Here is a 15,238-nt window from a genome sequence, read left to right as displayed (position 1 = left end):
GTAAGAACTAAGTGGTTTAGATTTTGGGATTGCTGCTGATTCCTTGAGACGCTGAGGCCTCTTTATTTTTTACCAGGAACAGCTCCGTACAATTTATAGTGGCTGTGCCAGGTACTGCAGTTGATTGCAACTCTGCTACAGTTCCAGGGATAGCTACTGCAAAAAGTGCAGACAAACAATAAAGAGGCCACAGTACACACCCAAGTGCTGCAGCACCATCTACCATGTACCTAACTGATCTGATGGACAATCCTAAGGCTAGGCCATTAACATTAAAGTCCTAGAGAACCCCTTTCAGTATATGTTATTTAGTAGGAGAAGAGATTAATTAATTTGGACATATTGAAATCATAGAGGAAGAGTGACTCCAGCCAAAGGCAAGGAGCAGTTCCCACTCTCAAGAGCACAACTGTTATGATCACTAGCCCCATCAGCTTTCCCTACTTCCTCCTCCCACTGATCGAAGCCATCAGTCTTCCCCTCATGTTATATGTGGCAAATGCTACACCATCGATCCATCTGTCAGGGCTCCTCTCACTGATATCAGTAGAGTGCGCGCCTGTGCTGGGCCTGCCTCTTAAATGGCCAGTGCATGCACTGCTTCCCGTTTGCAACCAATCTGGATTATCCTGCAGTTATTTAAGGCACCTTCTCCCACTAGATGGTGCCTGAGCAATACTGTCCATTAAGTTCTGAAAAGCTGCTGAAGTATTCTTATTGACTGCTGGTTTGATCTGTGCCTGATTTGCCCAGCTTTCCTGTCTTCTCCTGTCTTGACCTTGGTTTGTACCTCGACCATGATTTATCTGTAGGCCACCTGTCCTGACTCTCTACCTGTCTCATCATTATGCAAGGACTCTACCAGTCCTAACCCAAGCCTGTGTTATCGAATTCCTCTCTGCCTGCCCCCCTGGTACTGCACTATGGCTTTCCTGACCAATCTGCGTCAGCTGCTACCACACTGAAACTACTCTTGGAGTAACTGCCTGAGAGTCAATGCAACTAATGCCCCTTTTATATGGGCCAAGAATCTCATGATTCTCATTTGACCGAGTGAACGAGCTCGTGACGTTGTCACTAGGTTGTCTGCACTCGGGGAGCCTGTTTAGTTCTAGGTCTGCTGCTCATGTATACCAACTCCTCTGCTAGAGACTGCTGGGACTTCCTCTGTTCAGTGTGTTCAGTGTGAACAGTGTCATGGTCCTATGTGTCTATACATGTGTGTGACCTGTGGTGTGAACAGTCCTGTACAAGGTGCATGGTGTGCTGTGTTGTATGCAAATCCATAGCGTGTTGGTTTGAGCTGTGTTCAGTTCTGCTGTGTTTCGTTTGTCATCTAGGTCCTTGCTGTCTTGTGGGTCCCTACTCTAACGAGACAACTTCCACATGAAACCTGCCTGCATGCTGGGTGATCGTCCCGACAGGGATGGCCCCGTGTTGGGACCTACCTGAACCGAGATGACAAACGAAACATGTTACTGTTAACACTGAACAAACAGAGGAAAGCCCGGCAGCCTCTAGCAGAGGAGCTGGTATATATGAGCAGCAGACCTGGGGGATTGGCTGGCTGGAGAAATCCACACCAGCCAGCTCAATCAACCCGACCTGTGGGGCAGCGCTGATGGAAACCCATGTAGAACAACAGATCCCAGCAGCACACCCTAACACATTCAGTGTTTCACATTCCTATGTGCCCGAGCCGGCGCTGATTTTTATGCCCACTGAAACTGAATGATGAATGAGAAGGGCACGATTCTCATTCGTCATTCAGTCGTTTGCTCATGTTTAACCCCTTCCCGCTCCAGAGCGTAAGTTTACGTCCTGGGAGCGGGGTACTTCTCGCAACAGGGCGTAAACTTACATCCTGGGGATAGCGCGAGATCACATATGATCCCGCAGCGGGAGCCGGCTGTCAGTCATAGCCGGCGTCCCGCTGCAACAGAGGGTGGGCATCAGAGATGCGCCCCCCGCTGTTAACCCCCTCCCTGCCGCGATCTAAGTAGATCGTGGCAGGAAAAGCGTTCACAGAGGGAGCACGATGTTATCGCGAGAGCCTGGCCTGTCGCCATGGCAACAGGACGCCAGACACTGGCGTCCTGTGTTGCCAGTGCCTGAGATCGCAGTAGCCCTGCCATGCCTTATCACAGCGATCATCAGGGCTGTGGTGAAAGTCCCCCAGAGGGACACAAATGTTGTAAAATAAAAAAATCAAAAAAATGAATAAAAAAATGTAAAAAAAAGTTTTAAAAAACCCTTTTTTTATGCTTTTTCTCAGATTAACATAAAAAATGGTAAAAAAATATTAAAACCCCACATATTTGGTATTGTCACGTCTGTAACGACGCGTACAATAAGTTACACATGCTTTTGACTGTGCACGGAAAAAAGCGTAAAAAAAAGGTAAAAAACTGAGGCAAAATGCTAATTTTTAGCATTTTGCCTCACTAAAAACGCAATAAAAGTAATCAAAAAAGGTGTATGTACCCCAAAATGGTACCAGCTTGTCTCGCAAAAAATAAGCCCTCATAGAGCTCCATACATCAAAAAATAAAAAAGTTACAGGTCTTTGAATGCAGCGATTTAGAAAAAAAAAAAGATTTCCAAAAAAAGGGTTTTTATTGCAGAAGAGTGGAAAAACCTAAAAAAAATATAAGAATTTTGGTATCGTTGTAACCGTACCGACCCGTAGAAAAAATGGATTGTCTTCTTTATGCTGCATGATTAACGCTGTAAAAAAAAAATCTATGGCAGAATTGATGCGTTTTCTCTCCCTGTTATCATTAAAAAAAAAAAAAAAATGTTACAATATAGTCAATGTACCCAAAAATGATGCCGATAAAAACTACAGTCCGCCACGCAAAAAACAAGTCCTTATTTGGCCGCGTCGACGGAAAAATAAAAAAATTATGACTTTTGATAAATGGAGAAGAAAATCCGCCAAAAATCGTTGCGTCCTCAAGCCCAAAATAGGCCATGTCATGAAGGGGTTAAACAAAATGATTATTATCATTCGGTTTCGCTCCTTTGAACGATTTTCTGAATGATAATTGTTCTGTCTAAACACAGCATTAGGCTGCATTCATACGAACGTATATCGGCTCGGTTTTCACGCCAAGCCGATATACGTCGTCCTCATGTGCAGAGGGGGGAGGATGGAAGAGCCAGGAGCAGGAACTGAGCTCCCGCCCCCTCTCTGCCTCCTCTCCACCCCTCTGCACTATTTGCAATGAAAGGAGGCAGGGTGGGGCTAAGTTCCGAGAATTAGCCCCTCCCCCGTCCCGCCTCTCCCCATTGCAAATAGTGCAGAGGGGCGGAGAGGAGGCAGAGAGGGGGCGGGAGCTCAGTTCCTGCTCCTGGCTCTTCCATCCTCCCCTCCCTGCGGATGAGGACGACGTATATTGGCTCGGCGTGAAAACCGAGCCGATATACGTTCGTGTGAATGCACCCTTAGACCAGATCCCAATTGGAGTGGTTAAAGGGTGAAAACCAGAGGACCCTTTATGTGCTGTACTCAGGAGTAGCCCAAAGTCAAATTGGTCAATTGCACAATAGGTCCTCACCAGCTGTGTGACATAAACTTTACCATCTATTACTACTATGGAAAAAGTTTAGACCATATTAATTTACTTATAAGTCACTCAAATATAACATTTCAGTTGATAACAAAGGCTTTTCAATCATTATCACTGACTCTTATTGTCATAAACTGGTATTATTCTTGAAATTAACACACTGTCATTAAGTAAAAAAAAAGTCTTACAAAACTTAACTTTTATTCTGTTTTCACTAAAGACAGATTCCTATTTAAACCCAGAATCAATATTTCTCAATCACATAGAGTGCTGTTACTGCACGCCTCATATTGTACTACAGCAGATTTAGTAGGAACCTCAGACCCAACGTGTCTCAGTTATACCCTATCTATATCACATATCCATAACTATAGAGGCTTTCACTACTGGTCTTCACCTACTATCTATGACTTGCTCACTCCACAGATGTCTATATACAGCTCCTTCTCACCCTACTTCATAACTACAGTATCTAGTATGTATTTCAGTAGTAGCTGCTCTAGCTGTTATCTGTACCTAGCAGCAGCCCTATTAATGCAGCCTATTCACAGCATTCTCTATCTCTAATGACAGGCGGACAGATGGCTGTAATTAGAGCCAGAGATTGCTGTAAATAGGCTGCATTAATAGGGCTGCTGCTAGGTACAGATAACAGCTAGAGAGAACAGAAGAAAAGTTAAAGAATAAACGCAACTTTTACAAACTTCTGACATGTCAAAAGTTTTGATCAGTCAGGGTCCCACTACTGAGACCCCCGCTGATCGCTGAAAAGAGGGGGCTGCAGAGCTGACCCGATCGCTTTAGCGCTTCGGCTGTCTTTGTTGCTCTTGGCAGCTGAAGACGGCCGCATAGAGGCATCTTCTATAGACCTCTATGCGTCTCAACTGTGGGACTCCTCTGATCAAAACTTTTGACATGTCAAAAGTTTCTAAAAAGTGGTTACTCTTTAAGTTTTATTCAGTCTTTATTTTCTACTCAGTGACATCTCTTTTTCAATCATTTAAAGCATTTTAGCACATTCCAGCTCGCACCCCCTGTGTTCGCTAAAAGGTTACAACAGCCGTACCTGTGGCGATTAGTTGGTCAACTGAGAGTCTGCATGTAGAATGGGGGAGTCAAGCTACTGTTTAAAGCCATCAGGTGAAACAAGGATGGAACATGTTGGGTCTCTACATGTCCTATTCTTTGTTCCCCTTATATAAGTGCTGCTATAGGTGTCTTGTAGTGGCCTTTAGCTAGTAAATATACCCACTTAGCCACTGTAAGCATGCAAGTTGATGGGGGAGTCGGAACATACAGTTGTCAGCTGAGCTACTTGTCCTGAATGCACCCCAGCACTCAACTCACCAGACCCCATGTCCGAGCTTGCAGCTTTGTTGTCCAAGATCAATATTTTGTGGAGTGATGGTTATATCTTTAAAGACACGGATAACGGTTCGTGATCTGAGGCAAATAAAGGGGACATGAGTATTCCGCCAAACAAAGTGTGATGAGAAAAAACTGACAAAAACAAAAAAGAACACAGCTGTAGGAGGTTTACACACATGGCAATGCAAATATGTCATTTGGCATTCTTTCTAGTTTGCCACCTAGAAGGACAACCAAGAGGCATCTGGTTACAGTTTGACCTGGCAGTTTTGATAACAGTTGTGCAACCAAATTCCAATACTTTGGTCCACCTTTTTGCTTAAGTTGGGATGCTGCTTGGTACTAAAATGACTTGTTATGGTAGATATGTATGTAGACCTATTTTACAAATGCCCCCAGAACCCATTTACACCAGCAGGCTTTACCCAGTTTTTAATTGAGAAGCAACTTACAAATAAAATATTAGTTAATTACAACAGTTCTACCAATAGTAATTGGACACCTGAGCAAGACTTAAAAGTAGTATTTACTTACATATGTTATACTTCAACTGGTATTTCTCTCCATTCATCCTGAAAATGTCTGGTGAGTTCTCTCAAAGAAGATGGACACTGTTCATATTTCCTGACTCAGCAATCCAGTTCACCCCAAAGACATTCAGTCAAGTTCAGATCGGGACTATTTGCAGCCGGTCCAATTGTGGAACATCCATATCCTCAAACCAATGTAAAGCAGTATTGGATTTGTGACAAGGCGCGTTGTCTGGTGGGAAGTATGGCCGACCATTCCCAGAGTATTACTATATTGTCAGCAGCACATTATTGTCTAGGATGTCAGGGTACACCTCCGTGTTCATGATTATTGTCACTACACCCAACATGCCACGTAAAACATCCCTAAACCATAAGAAACTTCCTCTATATTTAACTATTGGAACAACACACTCAGACAAAAGCCGTTCCTCAGGGGTACTCCACACCCTGGTATGTCCATCTAATTTGAAGATTTGAGTAGTGTGATTCGCCACTCCATAGAACGTTTTTCCATTGCTCATCCTTGTACTATTGTAGATGGCCAATGCATCTTCTTTGAGAGAACTCACCAGATGTTTGCAGGATGAATGGAAGGAAATATCAAGTGTATCAGAAGTTAGGAGGAAGTGTGCCGCAGAGAATATTCGATGTCATTACGGCCAAAGGAGGCCCTACTAAGCATTACCATATGTAAATAAATACTACTTTTGATTCAAGCGAAGATGTCCAATTACTCAGAGTGATATCGCGCTCGTGAACTTGTGAGCTTTGCAAGAAAAACACATTGCAATGCTGCAAATTGCATGTTGTTTCAATAGTAAAAAATAGAAAGATCGCATGCACATCACATGGCATGCAATGTGATGCAATTTTTTTGAAGGTCCATTAAAAATAATGGGTGATATTGCCCAAAAATAGGACTTGCTGCATAAATGCAAGTGAATAGAGATGAGCGAGTATACTCGTTTCGAGTAATTACTCGATCGAGCACCGCGATTTTCGAGTGCTTCCGTACTTCTACCCTCTCCCTCTCCCCCCCACTCCCCGCTGCAACCCCCCACTCACCCACGGCGCCCCCTGAATCTTTTCACCCGAGTACGGAAGTACTCGAAAATTGTGGCGCTCGGGCGAAAAAGGGGCATGGCCGAGTAGGTTCGCTCATCTCTACAAGTGAATAATCGCTCAAGTAAATTGACTGATTTAGGCCTCCTGCACACGGGCGGATTTGCACTGCGAAATCCAAAGCGGGATTCCGCCTCCGGGTTCTGCAGCATGCTATGGCAAAACGCGATTTCCTGCCCACGAGTGGAAATAGATTGCGATTTTCTACTCGCCTGGGATAAATCGCAGCATGCTGCAATTTTGTGTGGGCTACGCACAGCTGGCTTCCATCAAAGTCAATGTAAGCCGTCTGTCCAGCGGCCATTCTGCAATCATCATTGCAGAATGGTCGCGGCAGGCGCATCATCAGCATAGTGAACTGTGTACTGTACTGTACATGCGCGCCGGCTGGCACATCAGCAGCAGAGGAGAAGACGCTGGACAGGTAAGCAGGGGTCACTGGTTCGGCACCGGGTTGAACTCCGCTGTGGGAATCCTGTATGCAGGGTCCGACCTGCCCGTGTGCAGGCGGCCTTAAAATAATGAGTTCTATTTTCATGCAAGTTTTGTGCATCTCTCAATGCCCAAAAGTCACATGATCAAAATACCTGTGTAAATGCACCCTCAGTGTGGGGGGTTAGTCCTACCCCTCAAACAAGAAGTGAAGAAAGAAAAAAAGATCTGTGATTTGCTCAATGAAGAACAACCTCTTCAGCTTGATCTTTACGCCACATCCCTATTACTTACGCATAACCCAAATTTCATGATTAATGAAAACCGTCTTTTGCAGGCTGGTGATGATCTCCTTCTGTTAAATGTCATGACCCTATTAGCTCGACTGAAATCACCTTAAATAAAGGCCAGAATACCAATCTGATATTGTACACCCCCAACATATCATTGGGATATCTGAGTGCATCTCACCTGTAGAGGACCACAGTGTCTGCTAAAGATCCAACAGCAAGGTCCGGATATGAGTTTCCATCAATGTCTAGACCCCCAGACAATGAGTAGCCAAAAGTACTTATACCAACACTAACTCCATCCAGGACCTTCAAGGCAGAAGTAACATGTTAGGGGAGAAGTGAAAACAAGGTGGAAATATAGACACAACATCAACATACAGGTGTAGTGAAATGATACTAACATACAGGGGGAGACAAAAGACTAGACACACCCGTTTAACTAGTGTAATAATGAGAAAATTGATTTCCAGGGTGTGAAAGTATTAATTGGAAAGGAGGCTACATTTTTTGGTGGAGGGAATGTTTTTGACAGCCATTTTGAACTCAGACATATTGAATTTAGCTCAGGTTTTCAATTGGTATAGGGGGGTCATGTGATATATTATTATTGGCTATAATTTACTCAGAAACACACTGAAAGTGCCAGTTTTGCCCTATCTTTACTTGTTTAGGATCTATGTGAGGGCAAAGATTGACAAAATGCTTTACATGACATATTAGATGTGTTCACCATTCTGCCGGATGCACATGGTTAAATGTTTAATCCAGTCTTTATGAATGCATTGAAGAACTGCAGGTGATATTTCTTCACAGCACTGTAGGAGTCACCATGTTTTTTCCACATATACAAGGGCCTTTAAATGACTCCAGAGATAAAAGTCCAAAGGCGTTAAGTCTGGTGACCGTGAAGGCTATTGTACAGCACTTCTATACCAAATCCAGTGCCCAGGAAATTGCACATCTAGCCATCTGCGTACAGCCACAGCTAAGCGTGAAGGTGAGCCATCCTCTTGAAAGTAACATGGGAACTCACTATTCTCATTGAGCACAGATGGGAATACGGTATCCTGTAACATGTGGAGGTACTTCTCATTGTTAAGTGATCCGTCAATGAAAAAATGCCCTGATTGTCAGATAAAACTTACCAACTTTGTCTTTGTTTAACTCCTAAAGGCGAAGTCAGATGAGCGTTTTTTTTGTATGCACCTATGTGCGCGAAAAAAACACGGCTGATAGAACCATTGGTTTTCTATGGTGTGTTCACATGTTCGTCTTGTGACAAGGAGACTCCCAGCGGGGATAAAGGAATTCCCTGCCACAGTTGTCACAGCTGTGGCTAAGGACCGCAATGCAATCCCATTGCTTTCAATGGGGCCGTCACTACTGCAGGCAACCCCCACAGTGATTTTCGGGGGAAGGGCTTGAAATATAAGCCCTTCCCTGAAAATCACCCCTAGATGCTGTAAAAAATAAAAAAATATATGCATCACCTTTCCCCCGATGTCAGGGCTCTGGCGTGTCTTCTCGCTGGCTCCCCGGCATTCTTCCAAAGCTTCTTCTCCTTCCAGGGATATAAAAATCCCCGTCTCCTGAAAGGGCTATGTCTGATTGGCTGAGCGCTCAGCCAATCGCAGGCAGCGCTCAGCCATTTACTGTATGACAGCTGAGCGCTGCCTGTGATTGGTCACAGTGCTCAGCCAATCAGAGGCAGCGCTCAACCATTCAGTGAATTCAATGAATGACTGAGCGCTCCCTCTGATTGTCTGAGAGCTGTGATCAATCACAGGCAGCGCTCAGTTGTCATTCAATGAATAGCTGAGCGCTGCCTGTGATTGGCTGAGCGCTCAGCCAATCAGACCCAGCACTTTCAGCAGGCGGTGATTTTTAAATCCCCAGCCAGGCGAAAGTGCTTCAGAGCAGTGTCGGCAGCCAACGATAAGACGCGCAGGACCCCAGACAGCGGTGGAGAGGTAAGGTGTATTTCTTTTTTTTTTTTTTTACAGCAGATAGGGATGACTTTCACAGAAGGGCTTATAATTTAAGCTCTTCCCCGGCAATCACTGTAGGGGTTTCCTGCATCCAAATGCTTTCAATGGGGCGGCTGCAGCGCTGGCCCCATTGAAAGCAATGGGCACGGAGCTACAGTCTGGTGCATTTTGAACATCCTTGCAGTGCTTTTTTTTGCGCACATAGGTGTGCAAAAAAAAAAACACTTGTCTGACTGAGCCATAAACAAGTAATGATAGGGCAAAACTGACACTTCCAGTTCGTTTCCGAGTAAATTGTATCCAATATCGATATATTACATGACCTACTTCCCATCAGAAAAATAAGAGCTTAATTCAATATGGTGGAGTTCAAAATGGCAAAACAGTCTCTCTCATAAGGCCTTGTTCACATTAGTACGCTATTACTACTTCCATTGCTCTGCTCCGTTATAGGAGCAGAATAATGAAAGTAATACCACTGCCAGATTCGTCAAATTCCAAACAGCAACTGTGCCCAACAAATCCCCTTAAGGGCTCCTGCAGACTTGCGTTTTTCTTGCGCATTTTTTTCACGCAATTGTCAATGGGACTTTCTAATGTTAAAAACGCACCGCACAAAAATTGCAAAGCACAAACGTGCGATGCGTCTTTAACATTAGAAAGTCCCATTGACAGTTGCATGAAAAAAAACACAGCGATATCGCAGCGTTAAAAAAACGCAAGTGGGTAAGAGCCCCAACTGTCGGATTTCCCTTACGGCGTCTGATATTCTTCCAGAGAAAATAGTGTTGCACGCTGCACTATTTTTTACCGCATTACCTACTAAATCTGCAACACGGGCTTCTAACGGTCACAGATGTAAACAAGACCTAACATCTCATATCTCCACCTGCAGCTAATGTATCTTTTCACAAATCACATTTTAGCTAAGTACTTTGTGTGTTCTAAAGTATGGTAACTTAATGTATACATATAGATACATAGCGGACCTGCCATAGGGTGCCTGCACACGAACGGAATTTCCAGCGCGTTATTTTAGGCACATAATCCGCCCCAGACCGCAGCCAATATACTCCTATGAGGATCCGCAGTTGTCCCCAGACGGACGGATTTGTATCGCGTTTTACGCGCGTGAAAAAATCTGCGACCTGTTCTAATTTGGGTCGGATCATGCGCGTGAAGCCTCCAATACAAGTGAATGGGTGCGTTTTTTCACGCAGTACATCCCCAGTGCAGCTGCGGATGGAGTCACTGGTTGCTATGACTACAGGAAGTAGGCATGGTAGGAGGCGTCCCAACACACAGCACAGAGCTTCACAGGCAAATTTGTAGAGGGAGATAGGTAGTATTTCTTGCCAATGCAGGATCTAAGAATGCAAAATCTGTAGTAATGAATTCGGCCGCCTGCAGACGAGCGGGTCGGATCCGGCGGCGAGAATTCTCGCCGCGGGACCCGACCCGAGAGCCTGCCGTGATGAGCGCGTACTCACCCGCGCCTGGCGCCCCGGCTCTTTCATGTGCCGGCTGCCGCGCAGCCGGCGCATGCGCAGACCGTAGCCGGCGGCCGGGTGAGTGCGAGCCCCACACAAAAATAGGACATGCCGCGGTTTGTTTGCCGCACGAGATTTCGCGCGGCCAAACCGCGGCCGTCTGCATAGGAGTGCGTATTGTAATGCACTCCTATGCAGACTTTCAGCGGCGGAAATCCCGCGGGAAATACCGCCGCGGGATTTCCGCCCGTGTGCAGGCGGCCTTCCTCTTGTGAATTTTTTTGCAGTGACTGAAATAAAGTCACGCTGGAGAAGCGCCTGAAAAAAGTTACATGGATCAACCATGCCCACAAAGCCATCTGCTCACCGGGTGAAAGCATGTTGCCAGAATAATTTAACGGTGCTCGCACAAGCAAGAGGGACAAAACGGAGTCTGGGTGTTGGTTTTTAAGCTGTTTTCCAAGGAATGGGCAGTTCTCTAGGGGTTGGGTTTACAATAAGGGGTGTCTGCTGGTTTTTCTGCGTGTTTTTTTCCGCAACACATCCGCGTATATCCGCGCGTGATTTTTCACGCATCCGCACCTATCCGCAAGCACATTTAGGTACCATGCGCGCGTGAAAATCCGCTAGCGGAATCCGGAACGCTCGTGTGCAGGCGGCCATAGGGGGAGATTTTACAAGCACATCTACAGAAGATTGATCGATATACAGACCTTCTCAGAATGAATAGAAGTGAGCAAAAGTCTCCAATTTGATGGCTGAGAGCAGATCTTGGGCATTAAGGGGATAAACAAATGCGCGTGTGCGCAACTACGCTCGCCGCTACGGAACTTATTAGTGCATGAACCGGGGTGCATTTGCTTTTTCAGACCATACAAATTCCGCGCTATTGTGCAGAAACTCATGCGTAGTTGCGTATGAACGGGTTTTATTTTCTTCTCAGCCTTTTCAAACTCTGAGCTACTGCCCGCGAGTTTGAATAAGACAGCGGGAAGGTACGTCTGCCCTATCATTCTCGCATGTAATATTAACAGGAGTGAATACCGCTAAATGAAAATGAAACCATTGTAATCAAAGGTTTCGTTTCGTCTCGTTATGTGCCTGTGATTTTCCTTGCCGCATAATGCGACAAAATCACGCCCATCTATTTAAGCCCTTGGACTTCAGACACTGTTGTTGACAGGGAACACATGTACATTCCAGATCTGCTTTCAGAGACCAAATAAGAAGGCTCTGACCTCACAGCAGATGATCTGATCTTGTCCTTGTCACTAAATATACTAATATATATAGTAGTACGCCTATATAATATAGAACATGGTTGCGTGAAAAAATATGCACCGACAATACGTGTGCAAAATACAGACGGGTGAACAAACCCATTGAAATCAATGTGTTCTATTCACTACATATAAGCTGCACAAATCTGACCGTATGAGTCCGGCCTAACGTTTGCCCTTATTATTACGTTACCTGTGCTGGTTTGGTCACCAATCCTGCTTTGCTTCCATGGTATATGAACACCTTCCCACTTCCATCAAAAGGTGCGCCTACAGCAATATCTGGACGACATAAATTGTGTTAGTATGCGCCAAGTAGAAACACACATCCATAATCGCTTTTATGAGCAGACATGGCTGTATTTTGGCATGGGGTCTACTTTTTGTGTAATTTGAGTTTGATAGATAACTAATTAGAGTAATCAAATCACAATTTTTCTAAGTAACAGAAAGTATAGAAATTGAAGCCCCATTTACAGGAGCCGATTATCGTTCAAAATTCGCAATGGCTTTTGAGTTATAATCGTTGCGTGTAAATGCTACCATCATTTGCTTTTCGGACGAACAATGATTTTATGTTGAGTTTAAAATCCATCATTCAGCCAGGAAGCTGATAGCAGGGACCGCACGCTGTGATTCTCCACAGGAGTGCTGATAAAATTGTGTTCAGCTGCAGTCCTGCAGCAGAACAAAGGTGCTTTATGCAGATAACAGACCACCTGCTGTTCTCAGCATACAGCTCAGGGAGGCTCATTTACATTCCAATGAAGCTAATAAGCTACTAATGGGCATTAGTGCCCATTAGTAGGTTATGCAAAATGATCACTCAAACTGTCATTCAAGCTATCTTTTGAATGAATTTTGAGCAATCATCTTTGCGTGTAAATGGGGCTTTGGTGAAACCCAAGATCGCCAAAACGGAAACAAATTGCATTATAAAACTGGATTAAATTTTGTCATTTATGTATCCCATCCCCTTTTCCAACGCCCCAGTGTCCCCATAAGTGATAGCAGCCACAGTAAATTTAGGTACCATTACAAGGGACTACTTTCCTTTGAGTAATCGCTCTATGGAGCAAATGATAATCGTTCTATTTATACATGGCTACCGACAGGGTGATGAGCAATAATTCAGCTCACCTAAAAAAAAGTTGTTGGTTGATCCAAAGTTGTCTTGTGTAAAGTCATTCATATTTGAAAAACTTGCAAACACAATTGCAAGGAGATCCCCCAACAAACAATATGTCGTCAATGAAGTAAAGAACAACAAGCGCTCGTTTTCAGCGACTTTTCGGAGTGACTATCTGAATGATAGTTGCTCCATGTAAAGGTACCCTTACTGATTGCACTTGCCCCACATACATACTTCTCAGGACTCTAGGGCTGCAAAGCAATAGTGCTAACCACTGAGCCACCTAATGAAAATAATGTTTATTAAGAAGTAAAAAGTTTTATTTTGTTTTCTTAAAGGGTTTATTCATTGTTTTCTAAAATAAATACATTATAGTCCTATAAAATAAGTAATGATACCACATACTACAGACAAGCGATGATGATATAACCATTCATACAGATGCATTCCTCTTCCCATTTAGAGCCCTTTTAGATGGGACAATTTTGGGCCCTCAAGCCAATATAGGCATCACTATTACTACTGTGGCCACTATTGGGGGTCACTATTACTATTGTGGCCACTATTGGGGGTCACTATTACTACTGTGGCCAGTATGGGGGTCACTATTACTACTGTGGCCAGTATGGTGGTCACTATTTCTACTGTGGCCAGTATGGGGGTCACTATTACTACTGTGGCCAGTATGGGGGTCACTATTTCTACTGTGGCCAGTATGGGGGTCACTATTACTATTGTGGCCACTATTGGGGGTCACTATTACTACTGTGGCCACTATTGGGGGTCACTATTACTACTGTGGCCAGTATGGGGGTCACTATTTCTACTGTGGCCAGTATGGGGGTCACTATTACTATTGTGGCCACTTTGGGGGTCACTATTACTACTGTGGCCACTATTGGGGGTCACTATTACTACTGTGGCCACTATTGGGGGTCACTATTACTACTGCGGCCAGTATGGGGGTCACTATTACTACTGTGGCCACTATTGGGGGTCACTATTACTACTGTGGCCAGTATGGGGGTCACTATTACTACTGTGGCCAGTAGGGGGGTCACTATTACTACTGTGGCCACTATTGGGGGTCACTATTACTACTGTGGCCAGTATGGGGGTCACTATTACTACTGTGGCCACTATTGGGGGTCACTATTACTACTGTGGCCACTATCCACACGATCCACTGATAATCCTTCCATATAAATGAGCCCTTCGTTTTAGGGCAAGCAATGACCTCCTTCACGTCGAAGGAATTACATAGCTGTATCTTCTAATTCAACCCAACGGGACCCAAATCTTAGGAAATTTGTAGGAATATTTCATGAAGACAATAGTTATCTTTCATTTATCTTCATTGTTACAAAACAGATCATCTTACAAGGTAACAACTGATGCACTTTGTCTCTTTATTAAAACACAGAATGCCTCTGAAATCCATCTTCTTCATTTCCGAATGTCTTTTGCTCAAGAAGGCAACGGACACAAACAGGAAAAAATGCTCGGTATGAACAAACCCTAATCCAGCCCAGAATGAGTGCCAAAAATATCAGCAAGTATTTATATCATCACTCGACTGAGCAGGTCTGTTGTCTAAAATCAGTAGTCATTTATAGTACACGTCAAACACAAGGACCACGGATCAAATCCGGCCCACCACCTCATTTTATGTGGCCCGCCAGCCGTGCAGCAAACCTATCAGGCATTCTCCTCACTCGGCCTGCAGCACTAGTCTGGCGGCGGTAGTCCAGTGTCTGTGACCGCTGATCTCTTCCCCCTGGCATCTGTGTGTGCCTTCACGTAGGAGGTCAGCGATCAAAGACCCAGCAGCGGCTACTGCCGCCGGAACTGAGCTGCAGACAGGGCGAGTGGAAAGCCAGAGGCAAATAGGGAGGTTGCTATTACTACTGAGACTACTATGGGGTCACTATTACCGTACTACGGGGGCTACTATGGGGGGTCACTAATACTACTGGGGCCTATATAGAGGATACTATTAATACTGGGACTACAATGGGGTCACTATTA

At 44.6% G+C, this 15,238-nt stretch overlaps 1 protein-coding gene across 4 annotated transcripts in view; it reads right to left on the bottom strand.

The window, feature by feature from the left end:
- ITGA7 (integrin subunit alpha 7) overlaps nucleotides 1–15,238 on the bottom strand; it is a 148,141-nt gene that overhangs the window by 35,677 nt on the left and 97,226 nt on the right. For all 4 annotated transcript variants that reach the window (XM_066585525.1, XM_066585498.1, XM_066585506.1 and 1 more), the window contains 3 exons: nucleotides 12,272–12,360; nucleotides 7,499–7,626; nucleotides 4,920–5,015 (listed from right to left, as the gene is read on the bottom strand). In XM_066585525.1, coding sequence (XP_066441622.1) covers nucleotides 4,920–5,015; nucleotides 7,499–7,626; nucleotides 12,272–12,360 — 313 coding nt within the window. The remainder of the gene's footprint in view (nucleotides 1–4,919; nucleotides 5,016–7,498; nucleotides 7,627–12,271; nucleotides 12,361–15,238) is intronic.

This window comes from Eleutherodactylus coqui, chromosome 1, assembly GCF_035609145.1.
Source record: "Eleutherodactylus coqui strain aEleCoq1 chromosome 1, aEleCoq1.hap1, whole genome shotgun sequence".
In the NCBI taxonomy this organism is placed as follows: Eukaryota; Metazoa; Chordata; class Amphibia; order Anura; family Eleutherodactylidae; genus Eleutherodactylus; species Eleutherodactylus coqui.
Note: the sequence above shows the minus strand (reverse complement) of the source record. Positions and strands in the feature narration are given on the sequence as shown.